Source organism: Glycine soja, chromosome 18, assembly GCF_004193775.1.
Source record: "Glycine soja cultivar W05 chromosome 18, ASM419377v2, whole genome shotgun sequence".
NCBI lineage: Eukaryota > Viridiplantae > Streptophyta > Magnoliopsida > Fabales > Fabaceae > Glycine > Glycine soja.
In genome coordinates this window covers 35,436,803-35,463,498 of record NC_041019.1, presented here as the reverse complement: position 1 = coordinate 35,463,498, position 26,696 = coordinate 35,436,803, and the positions used below count along the sequence as shown (strand labels likewise).

Here is a 26,696-nt window from a genome sequence, read left to right as displayed (position 1 = left end):
TCTGACTAGTGCATTCTTTATTATTTTTTTATTTTTCCCTTGTTTGGCATTTTTTACTTTCAATCTGTTATTCCCATAACGGTTATTCCTATCTAATATAATAAAGCAATAATTTTGTTCATACACAAGAGAAATAGGGTTGAGTTAAAAATGAACACCTTTTAGGGCGAATTTTAAGTAACTCTAAGGTTTCATGTTTTTCATTGAAAAGAGAAAGTAATACTTGCCGTTAATTGAATTTTCCTCCACTTCCCAATAACAAACGCATATCATAGGCATGCATCAAAAAAAATTAATTGTTCAATATAAAAAAATTGGAATTTATTTGAAATTTGCATTCAAAATAGCCCACCTACGCAACCGACAAGACAAAATTGAACAAAAACCTTTTACTTGAATTGTTAACTTCACACAATTTTTATAATGTTACCACGTCATTACCCCAATTGAAAAACACGGCCAGCAATAAAAAAAACAGATTTAACACTAACTCTAGATTTTACAAAATCATTTCCGCAAATTCATGCTGATAACAACCTCTCATGAGTCATGTCGCAACTATCAACTAGTCAAGTACCCAAAAAATTAAATGAGGTACCCCAAATATATATTTATATTCATAAAAAGTGGGGAAGCACAGAAACTACCGCTAAGACATTATAATGAACAGAAATTGTAAAACTACCTTTAGCAAGACCACCAATATCAAAAAATAATTAAAAAAAAAAAGGACCTTATGAAACTTAAAGTAGCTCTTCCAAAAAAAAGAAAAGGCTCGCCCCTTAATTCTCCAACTGCTTGATTCACAGCAAATTGAAATATACTTTCAATCAGCCAGCCAAACTCCTTGAGCTAGTTCCTCAAGCAGAGGCAGGAACTCGAACCCCCGCGGTTTTGACTGCTGGATTAACAGCCGACCCACCTGCTCGATTCATGCGACCACCGCCGGTACCCATATGATCATTTCTCTGATACCCATCACCTCTTGAAAACCCTCCCCGATTGCCATTCCTATAACCATATTCTCCCCTGCCATTAAAGTCACCACGGCCATAGCTTCGGCCATTTCCGTAATTTCCACGCCCTCTTGCACCTTCACCCCTGAAGCTAGGAGCCCTGCCAGATGAGAAACGTCCTCTACCTGAAAAGAGATAGCAAAACAGCTTACTTCTAAATGCAACATAACTAAAACAAGTGACAAAAAATGCAAGACCACACAAAAAAGATGTAGTTCTCCAAAAAACATAGAGGAAGCTGGTATTAAAAAAAAATTGTTGCAACCTACTAACTCGTATGCTTTCTCCCTAGCTGGGATGATCTTAGCACTGTGCAACAGAAAAACGAGAAAATTTGTATCATGTCCCCCAATGAGTCAGATATTGTGTGAACCTTTCTTGCTAAAAAGAATATAGCCATGAATTGATAAACTAAGAATAGAAATAACAAAAGATTACTTTTGAATTTTGAATAACAATATATATTCCTCAAGCAGCCCAATTGTTATCTACATTTCATATAATATGATGCTAGCCATTCAGCCAAGAAAATATAAAACAATGAAATGCAAACAAACTTGAAACACATTAATTGAATGCTCTTGGAGGTTCCCTATAATCATAATTCGTGATAGACAAGATATTCATTGAACTTAATGCTTCAATTCGATCACATTCATCATTCTCAAAATGGATGTCAACATGTGCATAAGCAATCTCTCTACAAATCATTGCAAGTAAATACAGATTAGTTCATGCAAAAGCAGGGTGCCTCAGTACATGGGCCCGACAAATTTTGGGGTTATCATATACACAAACTGCAAATTGGCCACTAAATGTGAATCAGACCAAGATTCAATATCAAAAAAACACTTGCCTCGATTAGTTGATCTCTTTTCCTCAACAACAACTTGGCGGCCATTAATCAAAATTGGAGAAGCCTGAAATTTCAATGAAAATGCAGATTAAAAAAATGCATAAATCTAGAGCAATTAACCAAGACAAAAATCATGAGCTAGCATTCAGCAAATTCCTTAAACCAGGAACAAGATAAAAACGGAAGGAAAATTCCAACAGTGTTACCATCTTCTAGACAATCACAATCTAATAATAAACAAAAAATTTAGAACACAAAACCTGATGCACTTCTCAATTAAAGTGCGAAACACATTGTCAGAAAACCAACATATGCCTGTACTTATGCTGAGTAAAATTGAACGATAAATTTGTTAATATCAACATAAAATTTTTAATTCTGTCTTTATCATCTCCAATTTTTTAACATAAAAAGGATTTTCATTGATTTGAAACTATAAAAAGAAAATAATTATATCCCAAAGAAGGGGGGAATGATGACAAAATTTAAACTACAACATAAGTATATTAAGGGAACTGAATATGCTTCCATGGTAAGCAAGTGATCCATTGAAGAATTTGACAATTTAAATTTTGAATTATAAAAATTCTCTGTATATTAGCCAAAGATTAAGATACATTTAATAAATACCTCAAGTGCACTTTGCACAGCACTTGCCACTTCAAACTCCACAAAGCCAAAGGAAAATCCCTATTCAACCCATAATGTGCAAAAACATATTAGCTAGAAGCTAAAATTAAAAAAAAAAAAAAACAAAGGGAATTAACAATAAAATACCTTTTGGCTCCTAACTTGGATACCACCACTCTTAATAGGTCCAAACTTCTTAAACTCATTCTCCAAGACGGCAGGCGTAGCAGTTGGTGGCAGACCTTTCACATAAATAGAATAGCCCTCGGCTGTCCAAAAGCAATTAAACATGTTAATGCATCTCACTAAGTTAAACACAATGAAATTTGAGCCATTTTATGTATCTGACAAGGGGCACCACACCTTCAGTTTCTTGATTGTTTCCAACTTCATTAGTGTTTATAATAGAACCATTTGTCTCTGATATGCTAGATGGTGGAGGTGCAGCAATACCCTGCTGTTCTTGGCTCTTGTGGGCAGATTTCACAGAAACAGGTGTCACAGTGGAAGAGGGCGCAGCACCCTCTTTCATGACCTTCACCTAAAAAAGACTAACAATTAGAAAGAAAAATAACAAGTAACAAGAGCAATTGTACTCATGCAGATAAAAGGAAAACAAACGTATTATTCTGGTCAATTTTCAGCATTTCACTCCATATAGTAGAATCAAAGATTATAAGCAGCATGTACAATGAAAGTAAGTATGAGATGAAAATGACCAGAAAGGAATAGGGTATTTTAGAATGCAGACTAACAATATAAGCATAAGACTTCTTTGGAACTTCTTCAATTTGAGATGCCAATCCAGCTACCATCTGAGAATCATCAGGAATTTCATCAAGAACCTCAGGTACAGGTGCTTCCTCTTCTTCAATTGCAGCTTGACCATTTTCTGGGTTGTAGACCTCCTCTCCACCATCCTCAGCTGTCACAGATATTTGCTCGGAAACTTGTGTCTCCAGCACAGAAGGATCGGCAACTAAAAGGTTGGGAACAGGGCCATCTTAAGAAGACAACCAAAAGGAACTAAAAAAATAATACAATCACAAAACTTATGCAACTACCAGTGTCAGGAGGGGCAGGAGTTCCAATATCATGAGCAGACCCTTGGATTCCATTTTCATCAACATATCTGAAAACGTCATTCAAAACAAAGTAGCCTTTCTCTTGAGGAGCAAGGAAGAAACATTGAGTAAATTTCTGCTTAATGTCGTCCTTTCCTATCATAAACCCAGTGACCAAGACAATGACTCCCCCACCATAAGATTCTTGTGCATCCACAGATACAATCTCTGCACTGAGTTCGCCATAACCCAATGATAGTATCTTCTTGTTAATATCCTGCCCAATTAAAATTAAAAAGAATGCACTAAAATTAGAAGACTAGTATTAACAGCATTTTATTGTGAAAAAAAAAACCTTCATATTTTATGCAGTTGGACTTCATAAATCTGATAATGGAAAAGGACGAAAATAAAGTAAATAAATGAACAGGCAATAGCAATTAATCACATCTGATCAGTTCCAGGTCTAATACTCTAATCATAAAGCATGTTTTCTAAGTCAAGGGGATCTAACTCATTTGATTGAATAGGGTGCGTGAGTTACTGTAAACCCCATAACACTGTCTTCAATTCCCACAAATAATATATATATATATATATATATATATATATGTTTTCCAAATGAACGTAGTGCAAAGTTGGAGTAAGAGCTAGGACTAGGAGTGTTACACTCGCATGCAAGATACCAATACAACAAATGTCCAAAGGTCAAAAATAAAAAAGAATCTATAAAAACGTATCACAGATATGAATACAGATACCGAAACATGAAGCAAGTTGGGTGGACACTACATGGCATATACAGGAATAAGGAGATAGGATGAAAGAGGGATAGAGAAAACTCACAAACATTGTGGTTGTAATACCCATTATGCCATTCTGCTCAGGACGGCCAAGCTTACTGACATCTTGGTAAAACCTATGCACAAGCTCAGGGCTTTCATGCAACATATGGTAGTATTGATCCACAAAAGCATTGCCAACCTTTAGGTATATTCAAAACAAGTCAGTTGCGTGAACATTAAAAGGACCATGTATAGCAATAAAATGTAGATATACTCATATACATACAATATCAGCTGCAGGAGTTTGGGGAGGGACTTGCTGCTCTGAAGTTGCCATTGTAATTGTTTCCAAAAGCTAGTCCAACTGCCAATTAAAATCACTAACTTATCATGATATAATCAACATGCACACTGAATCCCCAGAAATCTTATTTAAAGTGAGAGTTAAACAAGTCAAGACAACCTTTGAAGGAGGGGAAAAATAACTTGAAAACCTAAGCCTCCATTTTTCTCCAATAAAACATTTCAATAAAAGCAATTCAGCAAACAAAGTGAAAAATAATAAGTTTATTCGTTAGTCCCTTCACATCCTTCCTCTTTCACAACGACATTTACAAAGCGTGCACAACTCCACTCAAGTATTTATCAGACCCACCCTAAAAAGCACGCAAATAACAATAATAACGTGAAACTCTTCAGCGTGATAGTACCATTTTTTTAGCCAGTGAACGAAACGACTAAACTTCTCCAAAAAAGAGAAAAAGATTCCGTTGTAAGAAACAAAAAAAATATAAAAAAGCGAAACGAAAAACAAAAGGTTCTATATTCACTGGGGATCCATGAACCAGTACGGCAAGCAACTTTCAGCGCAGAATTTTCACTATCAAAACCAGCATTTTAGAGAACCTAAATTTCTACGGTAAAGTTCACCGCGAAAAGTATTTGAAATGTTTTAAAAATGAAAAAGAAAACAAAAAAGTGAAGGAAGAAAGAATAGAAGCAAAGGTGCGAGAGAGTTTTAGATTATACCTGGATCAGAAGAAGCGAGCGAGGGTGGTGGTGACGGTGCGTGTTGTTGTTCTTCACAGCTCCCTCTGTGGTAGGGGTTTGCTAGGGTTTGGGGTGCGGATCTTGCAGAGAGGAGTGAGAGAGAAACACTCCAAACGTTGGATTTAGAGAGAGAACGCAAAAAGCACACGCTCTCACAATTCCTTCCAAGGCCTTTGTTTTTCTACAATATAAAATAAAATAAAAAGGAAACAGATTCCTCTGTGACGTCAGACTTATTGAATATTGAACTCAATGAAGTCTCTGGATTATTGAATATTTAATTTCATTTTTATTAAGTTAATTACATTATAAACCTTAGGTTTGAGTTTTTTTAGAAAAAAAAACTAGTATTTTAATAAATATTTTTAATTATATTATAATTTAAATTTGTAATAAATAAATAATTTTGAATATATGAATTGTTTTTTAAGTTTATATTGAATATTGATAGTTTTTTTATCATTTAGAGAGAAAAATACAAGAGGGTAAACTAAAATTTGTAAGTAGTTAAGAAAAATAATTACATAAAAAATAAAGATAAGAAAAATTAATTTGAGATAGATAGGAGAAATTTTTAGATTAATTAGAGTTTAGAAAAGTAATATATGAAATGTCCATTTCATGAACATTCTTTATTCTGTTTTTTTTTTATCTTTATATATATATATATATATATATATATATATAGAAGTGAGGGTAATTATATTTTTTTATACTTATTTTAAGACTAAAAGAGTAATTTTATATAATTTTTTATTCTAAAAAATAAAGACTTTTCAGCTTATAATGCAAGGCTAAAATAGTAATTTTAACTTTCTCGCTAAAGTTTAGAATAAAAGTGTAATTATATATGTATTTTATATTTAAAAAACATTATATTTTTTATTTAAAATAATTTTACGAAAATCAAAATTTATTTTATATTTAAAAAATTAATTTATATTAATAAATCTGGACCTTTATTTAATTTTTCTATAAAAAATTAATTTAAATCTGGACCAATCTTTATTTTATATTGATAATAAATAAATTAATTAAATAAATAAACATGATATTTAAAATCTATATTTTGTAGTTTACATTTCTGATTTATAATTAAATAGATAAAAAATTATATTAAAAATATTTTGTTAGTAAAATTCTAAAGCTTAATAGTAAAATTAAAAAAACATACGAAAATAAAAAATTTACAAAAGCCAAAAACAAATATTTTTTTTCTAATTTTTACTAATAAAAAAATTAGAAAGACTTGTAATCATTGGTTGCCACACCATATTAATCAATTATCCATTTAATGTATGATCAACATAATAAAAATAGAAGAGTTGTTCAAAGAATGTTTGTATCAGAAAATTTGAATATACATCCAAATTAAGATGTTTTAAATCAAGATGAAATTGAGATAAAATATATCCCAACCAAGTATAATTAAAAATGATGTTATAATATTTTTTAATCATATGATATCAATATACCATTTTAATTACATATGTTATAACATAAATTGGACACATGAAATTATGATTCATTTTTATTTTAAAAGATATAATAATAATAATAATAATAATAATAATAATAATAATAATAATAATATAATTATATGAACTGAACACACATACTTAACATAAATTGAGCATATAACAACGTTAGTTATTCATTTGTCCGATAGATATTCATAGGATAAATTTATGGGATGGTTAATCATTAATTTTTTTATGTTTAAAGACTCTTAAATATTTATATTTAAATTTAATTTATCTACAAAATTTAATAAATGATGTTTAAATGTTTATATTCAAACATCCTTCATTTTTTAATTTAAAAGTATAAAATTATATTTTTTAAACTATTACATATTTTATTTATGTTGCACATATTTATATTTATATTTATCAAATTATCATATTAGGGCAAATTTAGTTGGATACTTTTTTATATAATCATTAGGTTTTTTATGTCAAGGATGTTTAATTTTTTTTATAACCATTGTTTTTTAATATTAAAAGATACTTAGATATTTATATTTAAATTGAATGTATACAATTTTATATGAATGATGTTTAAATTTTTTTTATATCAAAATATCATTTGTTTGTTTATTTTGAAAGTATAAAAATTATATTTTTTAATTATTATATGTTCTATTTATATTGCATTAATTCATATTTATATTTATTTTGGTGATTTTTTCGTAATTATTTATTTTTCTTAGTAAAAAGACTCTTAGATATTTATATTTAAATTTAATATATACAAGTTTTATATGAATTGTGTTTATATTTCTTTGTATATCAAAACATCCTTCATTTTTTAGTTTGAAAGTACAAAAATTATATTTTTTTTAAACAATTATGTATTTTATTCATGTTTCTCTAATCCATATTTATATTCATCTATCATACACAAGTGACAATTATTGGACAAGTGACCTCAATAACTTAAGAGCGGGGTAAATTAAGTTTCAAAATTTTTCACTAATAAACTTTAACCCCCTTTGAAATAATAGGCTTGGAATACAGAAGAAGAAACAACAATCAATTTAATAATGTTTTTTAAACATGCATGACAAAATTGATTTCAATAAAATAAATGTGATAAGGGAAGAGAGAAATGCAAACTCGATTTATACTGGCTTGGCCACTTCCCGTGCCTATGTTCAGCAGACTTTGAACACACCTTGGGATCTCTCACCCTTGTGTTCAAGATTCTTCAAGAGACAATCAGTCTCTTGATTACAATTCTCTCAATTCAAGAGAGACAATCAATCTCTTGATTACAACTGAGTTTCTGAGATGAAAAGAAAGATTTCTCTCATTTAGAGTATATGATACAAATTGAAGATCCTAGAGGAATTTTTCTCTTTTAAAGATGATAATACAATTTGAAGTTCCTAGATGAACTCTCAATAGATTTACAAGTGTTTGCCCAAGAGTTGTTAAGAGAGCATTTGGCAATGAAGTTCTCTTAGAACATCTTTCTCTTACTTTTCAAAGTCAGACACACATATATATAGGGTCATCATGCCTTCTCAAAATAGTTTGAAGAAATGTGTCTTTTCAAAAAGTTTTTTCTAAAACTCTTCACTGGTAATCGATTACAAGTTTTTGTTAATCGATTACACAGTTATATTTCAAAGGGTCATGACTTTTCAAATTGAATTTCAAGAGTTTTGTTGCTGGTAATCGATTACACATCAATGGTAATCAATTACAGCTTTTAAATTCAAATTTCAAAATCCTTCTAAAAGCTGATTTTTCAAAATTGTCTTCTGATAATCGATTACCAGAGCCTTGATCTCTTGAACACACTTTGTTTTGAGGCAAAAGCTTAATCTTGAATTAATCTGTCTTCTGGGAATCGATTACACTGCCTGGTAATCGATTACCAGAGCCTTGATCTTGAATTAATCTGTCTTCTGGGAATCGATTACACTGCCTGGTAATCGATTATCAGAGCCTTGATCTCTTGAACACACTTTATTTTGAGGCAAAAGCTTGATGAATTAATCTTGAAGCAATGCTTATTTGTTGAAACAACCTTGTATTAATCTTGAAACAATACTTAACTTTTGAATGTTTGTTGAAGTAATCTTGAAAGCAACATTGTTGGATTATTCTTTGGCATCATCAAAATCATGTATTCATACATTCACAACAATATTAGGAAAAATCCTTTGAAATGACTTTCTTTTAATAATCATTGGTTTATTTATTTTAAGAAACCCTCAAATATTAATATTTAAACTTAATATATACAACTTTTATATATAAATGGTGTTTATATTTCTTTTTATATAAAAACATTCTTCATTTATTTTAATTTAAAAGTATAAAAATTATATTTTTAAATAATAATATGTTTTATTTATGTTGTTGCAATCCATATTTATATTCACCTGTCAAATACAGTGATTGGACAAATCATTTGAAATGATTTTCTTTTTATAATTATTGATTTTTTATCTTAAAAGACTCTTAGATATTTAAATTTAAATTTAATATATATAACTTTTATATGAAAGGTGTTTAAATTTATTTTTATATCAAAATATTTTTATTTTTTAATTTGATAAAAGAATATTTTCTTAACTATTTTGTATTCTTTTTATGTCACATTAATCTATATTTATATCCTTCTGCCACAAGGATAACCATACTATGGAAAATTCATTGGGACGATTAATATTTTTTTTATAATCATTAGTTTTTTAATGTTAAGAGACTCTTAGATATTTATATTTAAATTTAATGTATACAACTTTATATGAAAGATGTTTAAAGTTCATTTTTATATCAAAATAACATTCCTTTATTTATTTTGAAAGTATAAAAACTATATTTGTAAACTATTATATGTTTTATTTATATTACATTAATTCATATTTATATTCACTCGTCGTACTACTATTCAAACTACAATATGTTCATTTTGGTGATTATTTTTATAATTATTGATTTTTTTTATTTCAATAGTTTCTAAGATATTTATATTTGAAATTAATGAATATAACTTTTATATGAATGATGTTTTAAGTTTCTTTATTTTTATCAAAATATCCTTTATTTTTTTAATTCAAAAGTATAAAAAATATATTTTAAAACTATTATATATTCTATTTTATCACCAAGAAGTTGAGTGAAATGTCGTAGAATAAGAGTCGTTGAAAAGTTAACAATTATGGGTATCCATACTAGGGTAAATTTATTTGAGTGTTTTTATTAATCATTGTTTTTTATATGTCAAGGGGTCTTGGATATTTATATTTAAATTTAATGTATAAGAATTTTATATGAATGATGTTTAAATTTCTTTTCATATCAAAATATTCTTTTTTTTAAAAAAAATTCAATAGTATAAAAAATTATATTTTTTAAACTATTATATTCTATTTGCGGTAATTCATATTTATATCTATGCATTACGCATGTATCATATTAGGGCTAATTGATTTGGGCGATCATTATTAATTATAATTATGGATTTCTGGAAGTTAAGAGAGTATTTCATTATATACATGGATTAAAAAAAAAGTATACCCTAAAGAATTTATTAATTAGCTAAAATTCACTAGCCAAAAAAGTTTTTTTTTTATATAAAAGTATTAGTTGTATGAGTAACTCTAACATATATGAAGTTTTACTTTCAGGCATATAAATTTGGAGTGACAAAAAAAATCAATTAAAAGTTGTGATATTCTTTTTATATATGTCTATGCTTATCTTTATAATTAAGTAAATACATAAAATTTAAATAAAAACACTTAAATATTTGATAATCAATCTTCTTTCTACTTGTACATCCTACATGTCAAATACTCTCTATATATATATATAAAATAAAGAGAAGAAGGAGGGTATTGAAAGTGTTTAGTAAGGAGAAACTGGAAAATCTCACCCTTAAGTTGCGCATTTTAATTTGTAGTATAGAGATAACTTATTTTATATTATAATGCAAGTATGTATTTCTTATGATATATTAGCTTAGTTTTTCATGTGACTATTAAATTCACATTTTATAATTTATATGAGTGATTTTTTATATTATTTGAATTTTTAGTATATTATTAATTATTTAGTTTAAATTTTAATAAATGTACATTAGTATGTATGTTAATAAATATTTAAATATATTTTTATATACACATGTTTCAAAAAATTGTTATTATTGGAAACATTATTATAGGTAGGATCTCTTTCATTTTAGTGATGTCTTGCATGTTTCCTTCAACTTTCTTTAAAAAAAATTAATTTTGTTCATTTTTATTATTGTTTGTACACTTGATTTGAGATAACAAAAATTGAGAAAAATTGTTTAATTATAATATAATTCTGTGTCTTATTAGTTAAATATTTATTATGATTTTCAAGCATGTTTTTGTAGTTGATTGCATAGTTTCAATATTTTAAATATATAACAATTAATAAATAAAATATTTTATTTATTATGTTGCTCACATGATAATTGATTATTATAATTATAAAAATTATTCCAAAAAAAACTAATAAATTAATTAAGGTATTATATAAAATAAAAATTCATATTAATGGATTAATTGTTTATATAATTCTATCACATTTTCTATTGATAATTGTTTTTGGGAAAATAATTAAAACTGAAAAAGGAAAAAAATCATAAGTAGAATGATGAAAATTGTTTGATTTAATTAATCTAAAAAAATAGTATTTTATTATTAAATAAATTTTGAAAATAAATATACTAAATAAATCAAACATTACTAACACAATTAAATATGTCTAATTAAAAAAATCAAATATTCAATATATCAACCAAATTTTAATATACTATAATTAGCATGAAAATTTAATGGTATATTTATATTTGGTATTTATCTATTATTCTAACTAAATACATTAAAATAATTTTTTATTATATATTACTATACAAATAATTGTTTTTGGAACTTAAAATTTTTAAACTAAATTTATTAACGTGATTGAAACAAACAATAAGGAATAAATAAGAATGCGCATATAAGTTTATCTATTGAAAAACATAATTTGATTAACAAAACTGAATGAACATAATACAAAAATACTAATTTTCAATTCATAATCCTATAAAATATAAGATTTTTTAGAGACCTATAAAATAGAAGATAAAATTCAGCTTTGGTTGTGTCTCTTACATGCATCCATTCATCTTATAAAATGAAAAAAAATTAAATATGTACATGATATTCTAAATATCAAAGAATATATGGAATCTAATTGTTGCTTGGATCGTTATTTAAAACACAAATTTGAACAATCCTTTCCCTTTTCATCTATAAGGTAAACATGTGTAGATGAAACACAATAAACATTAAGAATAAAATTTCATAAATAACATAGAATAAGAAACATCACTTTATATCATCAACGAGAACCGATCATTTTAAACATCATGATATATTTTCTTAACCAAATCGAAGGAAAGAAATGGAAGAAAATGACCATATATGAGACCTTCAATTTTAATACATTGGGTATATATAAACATAGAAATAACCCCTAATGAAATAAAAAAAAAAGAATGATCACTATATGGGTGGTAATTACCTTAATTAACTCAAATTAAAATATAATAGACAATCAATTAATTATGATTTTAATTAATTGTCCTTTTATATTTTTTTAAAATATTAAAATAAATTATGATGAATTTAAAATTTTTCAAATTATAAATAAATATATAATATTTAGTAAATATCTAAAGTAAATTAATATTGATTTAAATTGTTTTATTGAACAATCAATTAAAATTGTGCATGTGTATGTTTCATGATAGTAAAATATACATGCGGGAATTGATTTAAATTTAACTGTGTAAATTGATTTAAATTTTCATTAATAATTATTTAAATTGTACACATGTATGTTTTATAATAGAACACATTACCATATTTTAAAATATACCTAAAATTGGATATTTTTCATATTTTTACTTTGATAAACATAAAATATATCATATCAAAATTATTCTTATATTTATTATATAAAACTCAAAAAATAAAATAAATATAAAGAACTTTAAATTGTTATTATTGGGGCGTTGTTCTAGATAGAATATTTTCATATGCACATCCTTTCAAAAAAAAAAATTACATGCACAAATGCTCCAAAAAATTATTATCATTAAAGTGTTGTTCTAGATAAAATCTCCTTTACTTTGACGATGCCTTACATGTTTTCTTTTAAAAAAGTTGATCTAGTTCATTTTTCTAATTTTTTGGTATATTGATACAAGTAGGTAGGTAGTGAGTGATGACTAATCTTTATTAAAAATAACATATGTCCACATGAAAAAGCATTCTTTTATAATATATTTTTAAATTAAATTAATTAATTAAGTATTTTAAAATTATCACAAGTACCTAGTATTATAAACAGTATCATCATTTGTTAGAAATAGTGATAAAAATAAAAGAATCATTTGGATATATTATAGGTATGATGTAGTTTAATTTGATTTAAGTGTTAATAATTTGTAAATTTATCAAAATCATTGTTTATTTAATTTTTAAAATAATAATATATTAATTAAAATACATTAAATAAGTTGAATATCATATAATATAAAAATTTTAAAATCAATTTTAAATGTAATGAATCATTTCAATCTTGAATTATTTTTAATTGTTAATTTTCTAATCTTATACATCCTTTAAATTATAATTATTTTCAAATAGAAGAAATGTCTCACTTACTTAATGATATCATGATCAATTAATGAAATAAAAGTTATTAAAATAAATTATTTGAATTGAATAATATTATTTAATAATATTTTAGAAAATGAATATGGAGTTGTCATGTGATATCATTCTATAAAATTAAATCTTTATATATACTAGTATAAAAATCTCGTGTTAAAATATATAAGATTATTAATATATAATAAATTTAAATTAAATTTATTGTATTTTTGTATAGATTTAAACATATTATATAAAAATATTAATGATGTTTATATTTTTAATTTAAATTATTTCAAAAAAATTATATTTTATTGAGTAATGTCTATATAATTTTAAATTTTATTATCAAATTAGTTATGCTACAAAAATAAGTATTATATTTAATTATTTATATGTACATACAGAATTTTTTATTTTAAATTAATCAATATTTTTTAAATTATTAGTCACTTAAAGTTTGGATTGATGTTAATTAATAATTTAAATTGTTACCATAATTAAATTAAATGAATATTATTTAATTCTATATTCAGTTGCATTTTGAATCTTTCCATTTTATCCCTGTATATTAGGAAAAAAAAGTTTAAAAGTAAAAAGAAAAGCATCAAATACTATCATTGTTCTCAAGCTTCATATAGCATGATTTAAAATGTTTACGTGAACTACTAATAAACAAAAGAACATCAAGTTCGTTAGACCCCACTAAAGTTGTTGTACATAATATATATATATATATATATATATATATATATATATATATAATTAATTAATTAATGATGATGATAATCGACTGATATTTGATAAACAATAAATGAAAAGAATAAATAATTTATTACTTAAAGTAGGATACGTTGAGAAACTTTTTCCCTCAAAGTAGTCTATCCAAACTCTTTCTATTCACAAAATGAGTAAGTTATTAGCTTGTGAGTACTTTAATAAATTACTATCAAACCACTTAATTTTCCTATTCACGAAATGGCTTAAACATTTTGTTTTAAATTCTTTGTGAATACAGAATAATTGCCTTTTGAATTTTGTTAGACGGCTTGGAACTAGATTTGGAATAAAGGGTTCTAAACTACTCAACAAAAAAAAAAGAGTAAAGATTGTTGGAATTCTTCTTAATTCATCAATGGGAAACATAAACTATATATAGGGTGTCAAGACATGAAAAAATGGGTCTCCGTCTCACCAAAAATATGATTGAGTCCCTTGAAGAAAATAAGACAAAATAACATAATATAATAATACTAGGGGTGATGCTAGGTGCATCCTGCATTATTGCTGGTGCACCCAACACTTTAATGGAAAAGACAAAAATAACCCTGACATTTTTTAGAAACGTTTTGTGCACCCAACATCCTTTTTTCACGCCTCACTTTCTTCTTCAACTTCCATTTCGTCTTCAGCAGCTCCCTTCTTCTTCAGCTGATTTTCCGTCTTCAGTCGCAGCATCTCCTTCATGAGCCCCTGCGTCGTTGTTCTTCATCTTCATTCGTTGTGCATGGCGCGTCCCGTGGTGTCTTCTTCTTCTTCTTCAGCTCGTCGGCATTGTCGAGGTAAGCCCTCTTCTCCCTCCCTGTCGTTTGCGTTTTTGGTTCCATTTTTGGTGGTGTTGTGTAGAGCTTAGGCATTTACTTGATCTGCGTATGCATTTATTTGATCCACAGTAGTGATAGGGTAGGATGTAGATGATCCGCATTTGGTAGGATTGATTGAAGTTTAATACGAATAAACTTGATCCGTATGTTTGTCACGAATGAAGTTGATCCACAATTAGCATACAGATCAAGTTGATATGTATACTTCTTACGGATCAACTTGATCCGCAATTAGCATACGGATCAACTTGATCCGTATGTCCACAATTAGCATATGGATCAACTTGATCCGTATGCTTCTTACGGATCAAGTTAATCCGTAAGAAGCGTACGGACAAACTTGATCTGTATGTCTGTCACGAATAAAGTTGATTCGCAATTAGCATATGGATCAACTTGATCTGTATGCTTCTTACGGATCAACTTGATCCGTAAGATTATATAAATTTTGAATTTGTAACATTTACTTAAGTTTAAATTTTTTTTAGTTATTACTTTGTTTGTATTGTCATTTTAAAAAATAATTTAATTGTTTATACATGTAGAATGATATAGGGTTTTTGCATTTTACTAATCATGAGTTATTGTGACTGAGAGTAAAAGATTATGTGTATTATATGTATAGTGTGGTTACTAATCATGAGTTATTATGTAGTGTTTTGTATTATATGTATAGTGCGGTTAGGTGTTGTATGTCTGTGTTGAAATTTATGATTTATTGTTAAGATGGACGAAGATCAATGGATGTATGACACTATAATATATGAGGAAGTTGATATGGATGATCAAAATGAACAAGAATGTAGTGTGAATGAACCACAAGTTGATTGTTTGTATGCGTTCAATACTTCTTAGGTAATAATGTTCATTATTGTAAGTGATTTAATAAAATGAATGTGTTGTAGAAAACTAAGATTGTCTGGATTGCGTTGTAGGTGTTTGACAGTCGAGATGATGTTTTGCATTGGGCTCGATCCGTTGCTCATGAAAACGGATTTGTGGTAGTCATTCTAAGGTCTAACACAAACACTGGTAGTAGAGGAAGGACTTCGTTTGTGTTAATTGGTTGTGAAAGGAGTGGCAAGTGTAGGTGTAGGAAGAAAGAATTTGTTAGAAGAGATACTGGGACTAGGAAATGTAGGTGTCCCTTCAAGCTTCGTGGCAAACCAGTGGTTGGAGGACAAGGTTGGATGGTGAAGTTGATGTTTGGGATTCATAATCATGAATTGACCAAGTCATTAGTTGGACATCCACATGCTGGGCGATTGACTAAAGCTGAAAAGACACTTATTGTTGATATGACCAAGTCAATGGTGAAACCAAGAAACATTCTGCTAACTCTGAAGGAGTACAATGCCAATAGTTGTACAACCATCAAACAAATATACAATGCAAGAAATGCATATCGTTCTTCCATTAGAGGAAGTGATACTGAAATGCAACATGTAATGAAGCTTCTTGAACGAGATCAATATATTCATTGGCATAGATTAAAGGATGAAGACGTGGTACGTGATATCTTTTAGTGTCACCCTGATGCAGTGAAGTTAGTCAATGCATGTAATTTGGTGTTTTTCATAGACACTACCTACAAAACAAACAGGTACAGACTCTCACTGCTTGATTTTGTTGGGGTGACACCAACTGGGATGACATTCTCTGCTGGTTATGCATATCTGGAGGGTGAATGTCTTAATAATGTGACATGGGCTTTAGAACGATTCCGATGTATATTTTTAAGACATGATGCCCTCCCTGGAGTTATTGTGACTGTCAGAGACCTAGCATTGATGAATGCAGTGAAAACTGTATTTCCTAAGTATACAAATTTGTAGTGCAACTTTCACATAAACAAGAATATGAAGGCCAAATGTAAATCATTAATTGGTCAAAAAAATGCTTGGGAGTATGTCATGGATGCTTGGGGAACTCTGGTTGATTGTCCTTCGGAGCAGCAGTTTGATGAATGGCTGAAGAAGTTTGAAATGGTTTGTTCACCTTGGCCAATGTTTGTTGACTATGTCAAGGAAACATGAATAATCCCACACAAGGAAAGATTTGTTACTGCCTGAACGAATAAGGTGAAGCACTTAGGAAATGCAACAACAAGCAGGTATGAAATTGTTCAATTATTTCTATTAACGTTGATGAATTGATGAAATTGTATTGTTGTATATGTTTATTGTTATTTGTGTATTTGAAATGTAGGGTTGAATATACTCACTGGGCTTTAAAAAGAGTGTTACAGAATAGCCTTGGAGACTTATGCAGTGTCTGGGATGCCATGAACAACATGATGATGCTACAACACACGAAAATTAAAGTATCATTTGAAACAAGTACACATGTGGTTGGACATGTGTTTAAAAAAACCTTATACAAGAGGCTTCTTGGAATGGTTTCAAGGTATGCTTTAAATCAGATTGCTGCTGAATTTGAGTGTGTACATTATGCTGGCAAGAATCCTTTCGCTTGTGGTTGTGTCATGAGAACCACGCACGGTCTTCCTTGTGCATGTGAGTTATCTAAATATGTTGTTGGTTGCATCTCATTGGATTCAATCCATATGTTCTAGAGGAGACTTAGTTTTTCAGACCAAGGGTTATTTGAGCCTTAAGTGACCATCAAGGAAGAGATGGAAACCATATCTAAAAGATTTGAAGAACTTGATGTTTGTGGTAAGTTTACTCTAAAGAGTTTTAGAGTAAACTTCGGGAAATTGCATATCCTGATCAAAATTTTGTGTCCTCCTCTAGCAAAGGTTAACACAAAAGGTGCACCGAAGAAACCGATGAGCAGAAACCCAAGGTCAACAAAGCATGATCCATCTTATTGGGAGTATGCAAATGTTTTTCATTCTATGCAAAATAGCAATTCGTTAGTGAGGCGTAGTGCATCATCTTCTGACCAAACCAATCCAAGAAGGATGATGCCTATGTTGGATCAATTTCAGCCATTTATCCATGACTTCATTGATAACATTGTTGACGTCAAAGCTGACGGAAACTGTGGATATTGGTCGGTTGCTGGTTTATTAGGTATAGGTGAAGACTCTTGGTCGTTGGTCCGCAACCATCTACTTAAAGAACTTGGCAAATTCTCAGATGACTATATCAAGCTCTTTGGTGGCACAAACAGATTTGAGGAATTAAGGATGCCACTAGTTGATGGTTTAACCAAGGTATGTAATTTATGTATTGGTTTTTAAGACTTAACTTTAAAATTAACTTTGATATCTATATATGTTTCATTCAGGTGAATATGGATAAGTGGATGGATATAACCGACATGGGATATGTCATTGCATCAAGGTATAATGTAATCCTTGTATCCTTGTCTCAACAACAAAGCATGACGTTCTTTCCTCATAGAAGTCAACCATCGACAGATTCTTCAGTGCATTACATAATTTGTATCGGTCACGTCTATGGCAATCATTTTGTTCAGGTACATTATAGATATAAAGTGTTTTTTTTATATTTATGCAATTAGATGTGGATGGTTGAGTTAATATTTTTTTTTGCATGTACAACATATTTTTTTAAAAGACCGTTGTCCTTTACCTATGGTCTACCAATTGTTATCCTCAAGCGAAGCAGTGGCCAACTCCATATATTAGTAGAATGCAGCATTACAAAAGCTTCATGATGTTCAAAAGAGACTATGTTGACATAAATGATGACTGAACATGTACCTTTTAATGACTGATCGTTATGAATTTTAATCTCACATTAGAGTTATCTGTCTTTGTATATTTGTTGAATTAAGTTTAAACACATTAATTTTTAACACATAGTTCCCACCAACTTATGTACCATGTTATGTTTTGGTCCCTAACTTTTGGTCCCTGACTTATTTAAAGTTGTGTTAAGAAAAAAATTATTACTTAATTCTTGTGTTAAGAAAAAATTAATTGGTGCAACTAAAATAAAGTACGCATGTATGATAAATCGTTGTTTGAGTTGACAATACATTGTGAAATGCATGCGTGTTAACATAAAGCGTGACTGGACATTGTAAGAGTTGACAACACATTCTGATGTGATGCAACATAAAGCATGTCATGACATTGCTATAGTTGACAACACAAACATAAACCATCTGCACGCATTTGTATTTTTTTTTTAAAAATTGAAGCAATGATACTGAAACTCATCTATATATATGACACACCCGAACATTGTAAAAAATCACACATTCTCTCTTAACCCAATTCTTAGAACAAAGTATGGTATTCTTGGGAGAAACAAGCAGTCAGACAATTGTGAACTCAATGTTAGGTTTTATTTTTCCAAATGGATCCATTGTTCACAATGATAGTGGTGTTTATTTTCAAACTTCCACTCCAGTACCCATTCGAGTACCTAACACTTGTGGTTTTCAAACGTTGAAAACCAGAATACACAATGCCCTTCAGCTAACCAACAAACAATATTTGGATGAAATTTACAATCAGCAGTCATTCACAGATACAGGTAACTAATTTCACTTTCAATGTATGCAATTGAAAAATGATGATGATGTTAACACAATGTTAATGTGTAATCATCCATGGTATATTAAAATTACTTGAAGCCACTATGACCCCTACTCATGATGCCCTTTTATATTACATGTTAACACTAATATTACATGTTAATGTGTAATCATCCATGTTAAAACAATATTAGCATTACTTAGTTGTAGTATTTCATGAAAATTTTTATTTCTTTCCACTATGTTGAAGTTAATGTAATGTTTAAATTCGTGTCTATTACAAAATGAAACCGTATGATGATTATTTTATGTTCATGATTTACCTAAATCAAGAAATTGGTTAAATTAAAATGATAATAGTGGGATCAGAAAATAAATTTGTTGGTAAATAAAAAAGTATACAAAGATAAAAAAACAAAGAGAGTAAATAAAAAATAGAAAAACAAACAGACTAAATAATAAATAAAAAAAATTTGTGATCATACTACTTCTATGAGTAATAATAAATAAAAAAATTTGTGATCATACTACTTCAACGTCAATTTTTTTTTTAAAATCAAACTAATTGTTTTATGTAAACTAATTTATCTTATAACTTTGTAAATGAGTAATAAAAGTTGTCAAATAATCTAAAGCAAACAATTGTATATACATATTTTTGAATTTCATAATCTTACTAAAAGTTTAATTACAATTATTTTCTTAAAATTTGTTAATTAATAATTTAAATTGAAAATAATTTTTAAATGAATTAAAAATAAATTAAATTAAGAGTTTGATCAGGGCCTAATTGGCCTTGTGCTCACCACTCCCCTGGGGCTTGGAGAGTTATCCTATCTACACTTTGCTCACTGTCCAGGCACGTCTCATGAGCACATTTTATCCCCTCATCTTCTTCTTCGAAATTATGCAATCACAATCAATCACAATCAATCACAAATTAACGCAAAATAAAACTTATAAATTATTGAATGTTTTTATGAACTTATAATTAATTTTGATTTTTTTTTGTAAAATAAAACTAAAAATATAATTAAAAAATATAGTAATGAGGTAGTTTGCTTCAAAATAGTTTTTAGTAATGAGGTAGTTTGCTTCAAAATAGTTTTGAGTAAGAGAATAAGAAAAAATAATTTCTAAATTAGTGACATCCATATTGTATTATTTCAAATTAGTTTTTAGTTGTTTGCTCTAATTTGAAATCACATTCATACTATTTCGATGAATTTCGAATGAATTTGGAATCAAGTAATTTAAAAATAAGATTTAAATGTTAACACTAATATTATAAACCAAAATAACTTAAAATATACAAAATGTTCAGTCGAAAACAAAAATGTTTTCAAATACAAGAAAAGTATATACATAGTCCAAATATGATAATATCAAATGTGTAAAGAAACTATGGTTGATCTGTGTGTTGCCTATGTCGAGACCTCACATATAAAATGCGGTCTTCTGTGACACCTCTGGCAATCTTGATGCATTGTTCCATGACCTCGTGTGTCTCTGTGCCTGCCATGACTATCCTAAGGTTGAGTAGACGCTCCAACCTTTCAGCGATCACATGGCAAGCATCCTGTTAAATTGAAAATAAACAAATTAGACAAATTAGTATTAAAATAATTGATGTAAATGAAATTTGATACAACTAAGCAAATAGTAACACTTACCACTGCATGTCTAGGCTGGTCCACATCAGAACAAGCATCTGTCGGCGCTGCTAGTGGCTCGGGGACCTAAGGGATATGTGGCTCCACGAATGAGGCATCATGCGTCGCAGGTGGATGACGCGACGAATCTGATTGCTGGGCTGCGATCATGAATGGATGAGAAATGATGAAGAACCAGTTGATCGAGGCCGTACCCGAATCAAATAAACATGAAAATGCAATAACTAGGAAGTGATCCTAGGTCGTTTCCCAACGAGCAATGATAAACCAAATGTTCATAATACACTTGCAGTAACAGTAACGATTGGGGGGGGGTTTGTTTGTTTTGTGATTTAAAGGACGAAACAAGTAAACTGTAATACGAAACTACTAATATTAAAAATGGGTTGTTTCCTCTGATTCAGAAGCCATTCTCTTATCCTAGGTTATGGAGAATTCGTCCCTAACAGTTAACCACTTAATCCAACCCTATTTCAATTTACTAAGCGAAAATCAACTTAGGGTTGTCAATACGTGATTAGGCAACACATACACCAGTTATCCCTTCGTCCATTAAGCATGAACGCAAGTTAGACTCAGAGGCAATTAATCGAACACGAAGCGTGCACTGATTAATGTTCACGAATTTGGGTTAACTGATGAAGGGGAAACTGCCAAGAAGCCACATTATAAACGAAACCTCAAAGAGAGTTGGGCTTCGTCCTCAAAAGGAAACAACACCAGAAAATCTAGCCTTCCATAGATTCAAACAGAAAACACAAATGAAACTAAAAGCATAAACGTAAATGAAGCAGAAACGTAAATGAAGCAAAAACGTAAATGAAAGTAGAAGAAGAAACAAGAACGAAATTGTTATTAGAAGCAGAAAATGAAAAATTGCATTAAGAACGAAACAATAGCATTCAAGCAGAAAAACGTAAAAACCTAAACAAAGCTCTGAATAATGAATAACATAACAGAATAGCCTTCCACGAATCCCAAGGCTGCTATTTAAAAAAGAGTCACTCAAAGTCACTGGGCCCTATTACAATACTCTAGCCCAAAACGAAATAAACACTGAACCACATAAAATAAAATTGCGAAATTTCCTAATTAGAAATTAACTAAGGTAAGCGCTGCTTTATTTGCCCTCTTCAAGTCCACAACCAAAATTCGGATTAAGCCCAATGTTTCATTAATTCCTGAAATTAGATTAAAAACATCAAATTAGCTAAGTGAGCCCAAATAATAAAACTGCCTAATTAATTGACAATTAAAACCAATCAGTAATTAAAATGGTGCAAAAAGGGTTTAGAAAATAGAAGAAAATGATGTCACATCACCAGTCCATGTACTCGGGCACACACTAACCTGGCACAAGACATATGTCACCTGCTAGTGCAAGATGGTCTGAGTAGTGCATCCAGCTGTCATCTATTTCTTCAAATGACACCCATGAATCGACAACCTCTACAGGAATACTCTTGGCATATTCGAACTAGTGCATGACCCTCTCTGGTCAGTGTCTGACGGCAACGGGCTCCCATCGTAGGTGACCAGAAAAGCATGAAATCGAATCAAACTCTCGAACGGGTCGGTGGTCCCCATAAGGCATCCAGCAAACATCAGGAATCCTGAGTCCATCCAGACGCTGCCTATACGTCACTGTAGATATGGACTTCATAGTCGCCTTCATAGAAATCCACCGACATGCACGTGGTGACACCTCATCATAGTCCGGATCATCCATACACTCCGCAACTGACGAAAAGTGCTCATATATCCAACACTATTACATCAAAATCATACAAATTTCAAATGAACGTCTTAAATACGCTATTTAAAACATTGTTCTAATTAACTTATGAAAAACATATTAATTACCTATAAGAGAGTGATGTAACCAGCAAGCTGTCAGCTGCTGCTCCTACAAGCATCATTCAAATGATCGTACATATGCACTAGGGCAGCAGCTCCCCATGCATAGCTCCCACTCTGACTCAAGTCACGTAGAGCGTCTAAGAAGACAACATGAACATGGGTGTATGTATATCTCGTAGAAGATGAAGAAGATAGGCACGAGCTGCAGCTGTCCAATGTCCGGCCTGGCATTTGCTCTGATATATATCTCGTAGCCAAGATAGGTGTATGTATGGTCCATGACACTATGCTGTCTCGGCCCTAGCTGCCTCTCTGGTGACCTCTAGTAACTCCACCAACATCAACATAGCCACATCGACATGCAGAGGCTTGAAGGTATAGAAGGCGCCAACAATGGGAAGATGAAGCAGAGACGCCACATCATCTAGGGTGATGCTAACCTCCCCCACAGGAAGATGGAAACTGCTAGTTTCCCTGTGGCACCTCTCCACGAACGCGAATATAAGTCCTCGATCGCCAATGTCTATTGAACACGCGATCAAAGGACTTAGTCCTGTGGCAACAACTAGGCCCTCAATCTCAGGAGCAGGCCTACCAAATTTCTGCACCTTCCTCCCATGGGAGGATAACTTCAATTTAGGATGGTCCTTAATTGAAGTATAAAGGAACATACACTTTATTAACATAATAATTTAAAGGAACACAAATTTCAATAATAACATATACTTAACAAATAAGTTAACTTGAAAATTATAAATACCTCTCTATTCCATACGTTGATGACAACATGGTAAGCATACTTCGTAAGCACTAATGGGTCACGCAGCCCACCTGGAAATCCCTCAGCATCATCAGCAATGTCTGCACCAGGTGCATGTACGTCTGCAGCTACCACAGGCTCGTCTGCAACTACAACAGGCTCATCTGCAGCTACCACAGGCTCATTCTCGGCAACATCGGCAGCTTCCCGTTGCCTACGTGCCGATGCTATAGGCCTTCGCCGCTATAGAGAATCATCTGAATCATGACGATCCTCTTTCCCCAGAGCTCTGCCAATAACCCTACCCAAGGCACGACCTAAGCCTCTAGTCCTAACCATGATCTGCAAATGTTAATAAAAGAGAGGGTGCTCAAGAAATTGGTTATGAGATTGACAATGGGATGTCTAGATGAAACTAGAACCCTAGAATATGGTCAAGTATTTGTTCAGTTCTCTAACAATAGGCTGTAGAATCTATCTGATGATTTTTTTTCATGAAGAAACGTGTGGTGTTAGAATTGGTGTGGGGTTCAAGTTGTCAGTGTTGTCTTGTTTCTGTGTTCTGTTTATGAATGTTTTGGAGTTGGGGTTTAAAGGGGGTGCTTTGATTTGGGGTGAGGCCAATGGGGATGCTGATGTGGATTTGTCTCTAAATGTTGTCACTGCTGCACAAGGTTTGGCTTGGTTTGTGTTAAGCTTCTCGCCTTTGTATTGCAAGTTCAAGGTGTTAGAGAGGTTCCCATTTTTGTTGACAGCTTGGTGGTTTTTGTCCTTTGTTATTTGCTTGTGTACTTTGTATGTTGATGGGAGAGGATTTTGGGAGGAGGGTTCTTAACATCTATGTTCTCGTGCTGTTGCAAATGTTGCTGTCACACCAGCTCTTACATTTTTGTGTGTGGTTGCAATTAGGGGTGGTACTGGTATAAAGGTTTGTGGGAACTCTGATCTTCAAGAGCCATTGCTTGTTGATGAGGAACCGGGGTGTGTCAAGGTTAATCCTTATAGAGATGATAAATTGATTTTCAATACAAAAGTGAAAATATGGAGAGAATTTTTAAGAAATATGGTTATTAGGTTATATGATATATCATTAGAATGGTGCTACATACAAGGCATCAAATTAGCAAGAGTAGAAGAAATGATAAATTGATTATGAGGAAAAAGCTACACAAAACTGAGTATTTTCATTGTCTAAGGTAATGCGCATATACAATGTAAAACACATGTATAATTGACGAGAATGTCTTTCACAATAAATGGGTTTAACATAAGTTCCTTAAGAGAGGACATACATTCAAATCATTATTTAACCACATTATAGGCATGTTATTCATGCATGGGAAATGAAGTAGCATAGTGAAAAGAATGTACAACATATGAGAATGCTCAAATATCAAAGATGTGCAGTAAAATAGAAAGGAATGGGTTCACTCAAAGCTCAGGGAAATAACATTATATTAAAGATGAAAAGGACTCCACTAGAAATAGAATGATATATACCACTCACAAGACAATAGTGATGACAAGACTAAAAGGCAAATAATTATGGGGACATTCAATCCAAATATTCCAGTTTGATTTAGTGAAGAGATTATTAATAGATTAAAATTTCATTTAAAGATAATGATTGATTAGGCAAGAAAGGCATTGACGGTGTGCATTAAGAATAAATATATAATAGTCATTGATATGGAATTTACTTGAATCTATTACAACCATTGATCAAAATTTATAGTTAATAATAGTCGTTGATTTGAATCAATATGATCTAACTTTTGTATAGATAAGACATAAAGGATGACTAGACTAATAAATTTCATAAAGATATGCATAAAACAATTACAATAGGTATGCAACATGTAAAAGTAGAGTCGAATGATAATTTTTCATGCCATAGTTTCAAAGGTATTATTACTTTAATCACTCCCTTTCCATAGCTTCTTCTTTTTCTAATTAATTATTGAATATTATCATAACTTCTTCTTAATATTCTTTACTATATTAGCATTTATTATAATTTATTTTGCTATTGACTTTTATTTGGTAAAAATCACACACTTTTCTTTTAGCATACTTCCTTAACATACATGCAAGGAGATTGAAATAAATAATTCATTAATATTCTCTTTTAAGGGATCAAATTAACAGGTGTTCTTTCTTCCATTCTTTGTCTTTTTATTTATTCAATATTTATTTTTTTGACTTAATATTTTTTTAAAAAATTTCTATTGCAGATTGAGAGAATGAGAACCTCACGCTTAATTAGCTTGCAATAGTGACACTTTTGTACTCATAAGAAATCAATGTTCTTCATCCAATGAATTTGATGAAGTATGAGAAGTTAGGATTGGTGACCAAACATCACATAATTAAGAATGAATACATGTGTTTGTCATACCCTAATTTTGTCCAGGGATCATTGTTTGTAGGCATGCGACCTCCGTTTGAGCACTTCAAAATGTTTAATACCTATTGCCGTGGAATCCGTAAAGTTTTGGGACGTTTCGGAAAGAAAACAACCAAAAACACAAAAGCGGGGGGTGAACTTATCAAACACAGGGGTGCACTCAAGAAACTTCATCTAGAAACACTCTGGAAGGTGGGGGTGAACTAATCAATATGGGGGTGTGCTTAGGAAACTTAATCAGTAAGCAACCTAGGGGGGTGAACTTATCAATTAGGGGGTGCGCTAAGGAAACTTAAGTAGTAAGCAACCCCGGAGGGTGGT

At 30.3% G+C, this 26,696-nt stretch overlaps 1 protein-coding gene across 2 annotated transcripts; it reads right to left on the bottom strand.

Moving 5' to 3' along the window:
* Positions 1-493: 493 nt before the first annotated feature.
* Positions 494-5,569, bottom strand: LOC114397465 (putative G3BP-like protein). 2 transcript variants are annotated; one of them, XM_028359508.1, is made up of 11 exons: positions 5,381-5,569; positions 4,638-4,715; positions 4,413-4,550; positions 3,567-3,843; positions 3,258-3,481; positions 2,866-3,043; positions 2,650-2,771; positions 2,503-2,562; positions 1,873-1,936; positions 1,282-1,325; positions 1,025-1,141 (listed from the first exon to the last, which is right to left on the bottom strand). In XM_028359508.1, exons 2-10 carry the CDS (start codon positions 4,686-4,688, stop codon positions 1,285-1,287), a joined length of 1,155 nt encoding a protein of 384 aa, XP_028215309.1. In that variant the 5' UTR covers positions 4,689-4,715; positions 5,381-5,569; the 3' UTR covers positions 1,025-1,141; positions 1,282-1,284. The 2 variants fall into 2 exon arrangements, with proteins under 2 accessions (XP_028215308.1, XP_028215309.1); XM_028359507.1 differs by lacking the exon at positions 1,282-1,325 and having other exon boundaries at positions 494-1,141.
* Positions 5,570-26,696: the final 21,127 nt, after the last annotated feature.

Bases quoted from the DNA above. Each gene is read 5' to 3' on its own strand.
- LOC114397465 (XM_028359507.1), bottom strand. From the start codon at position 4,688: ATGGCAACTTCAGAGCAGCAAGTCCCTCCCCAAACTCCTGCAGCTGAT. The intron at 3,044-3,257 runs GTTAGTCTGCAT...AGTCTTTTTTAG, and splicing joins AGAAGTCTTATGCTTATATT to GTGAAGGTCATGAAAGAGGG. The intron at 2,772-2,865 runs GTGTGGTGCCCC...GCTTTTGGACAG, and splicing joins AAACAATCAAGAAACTGAAG to CCGAGGGCTATTCTATTTAT.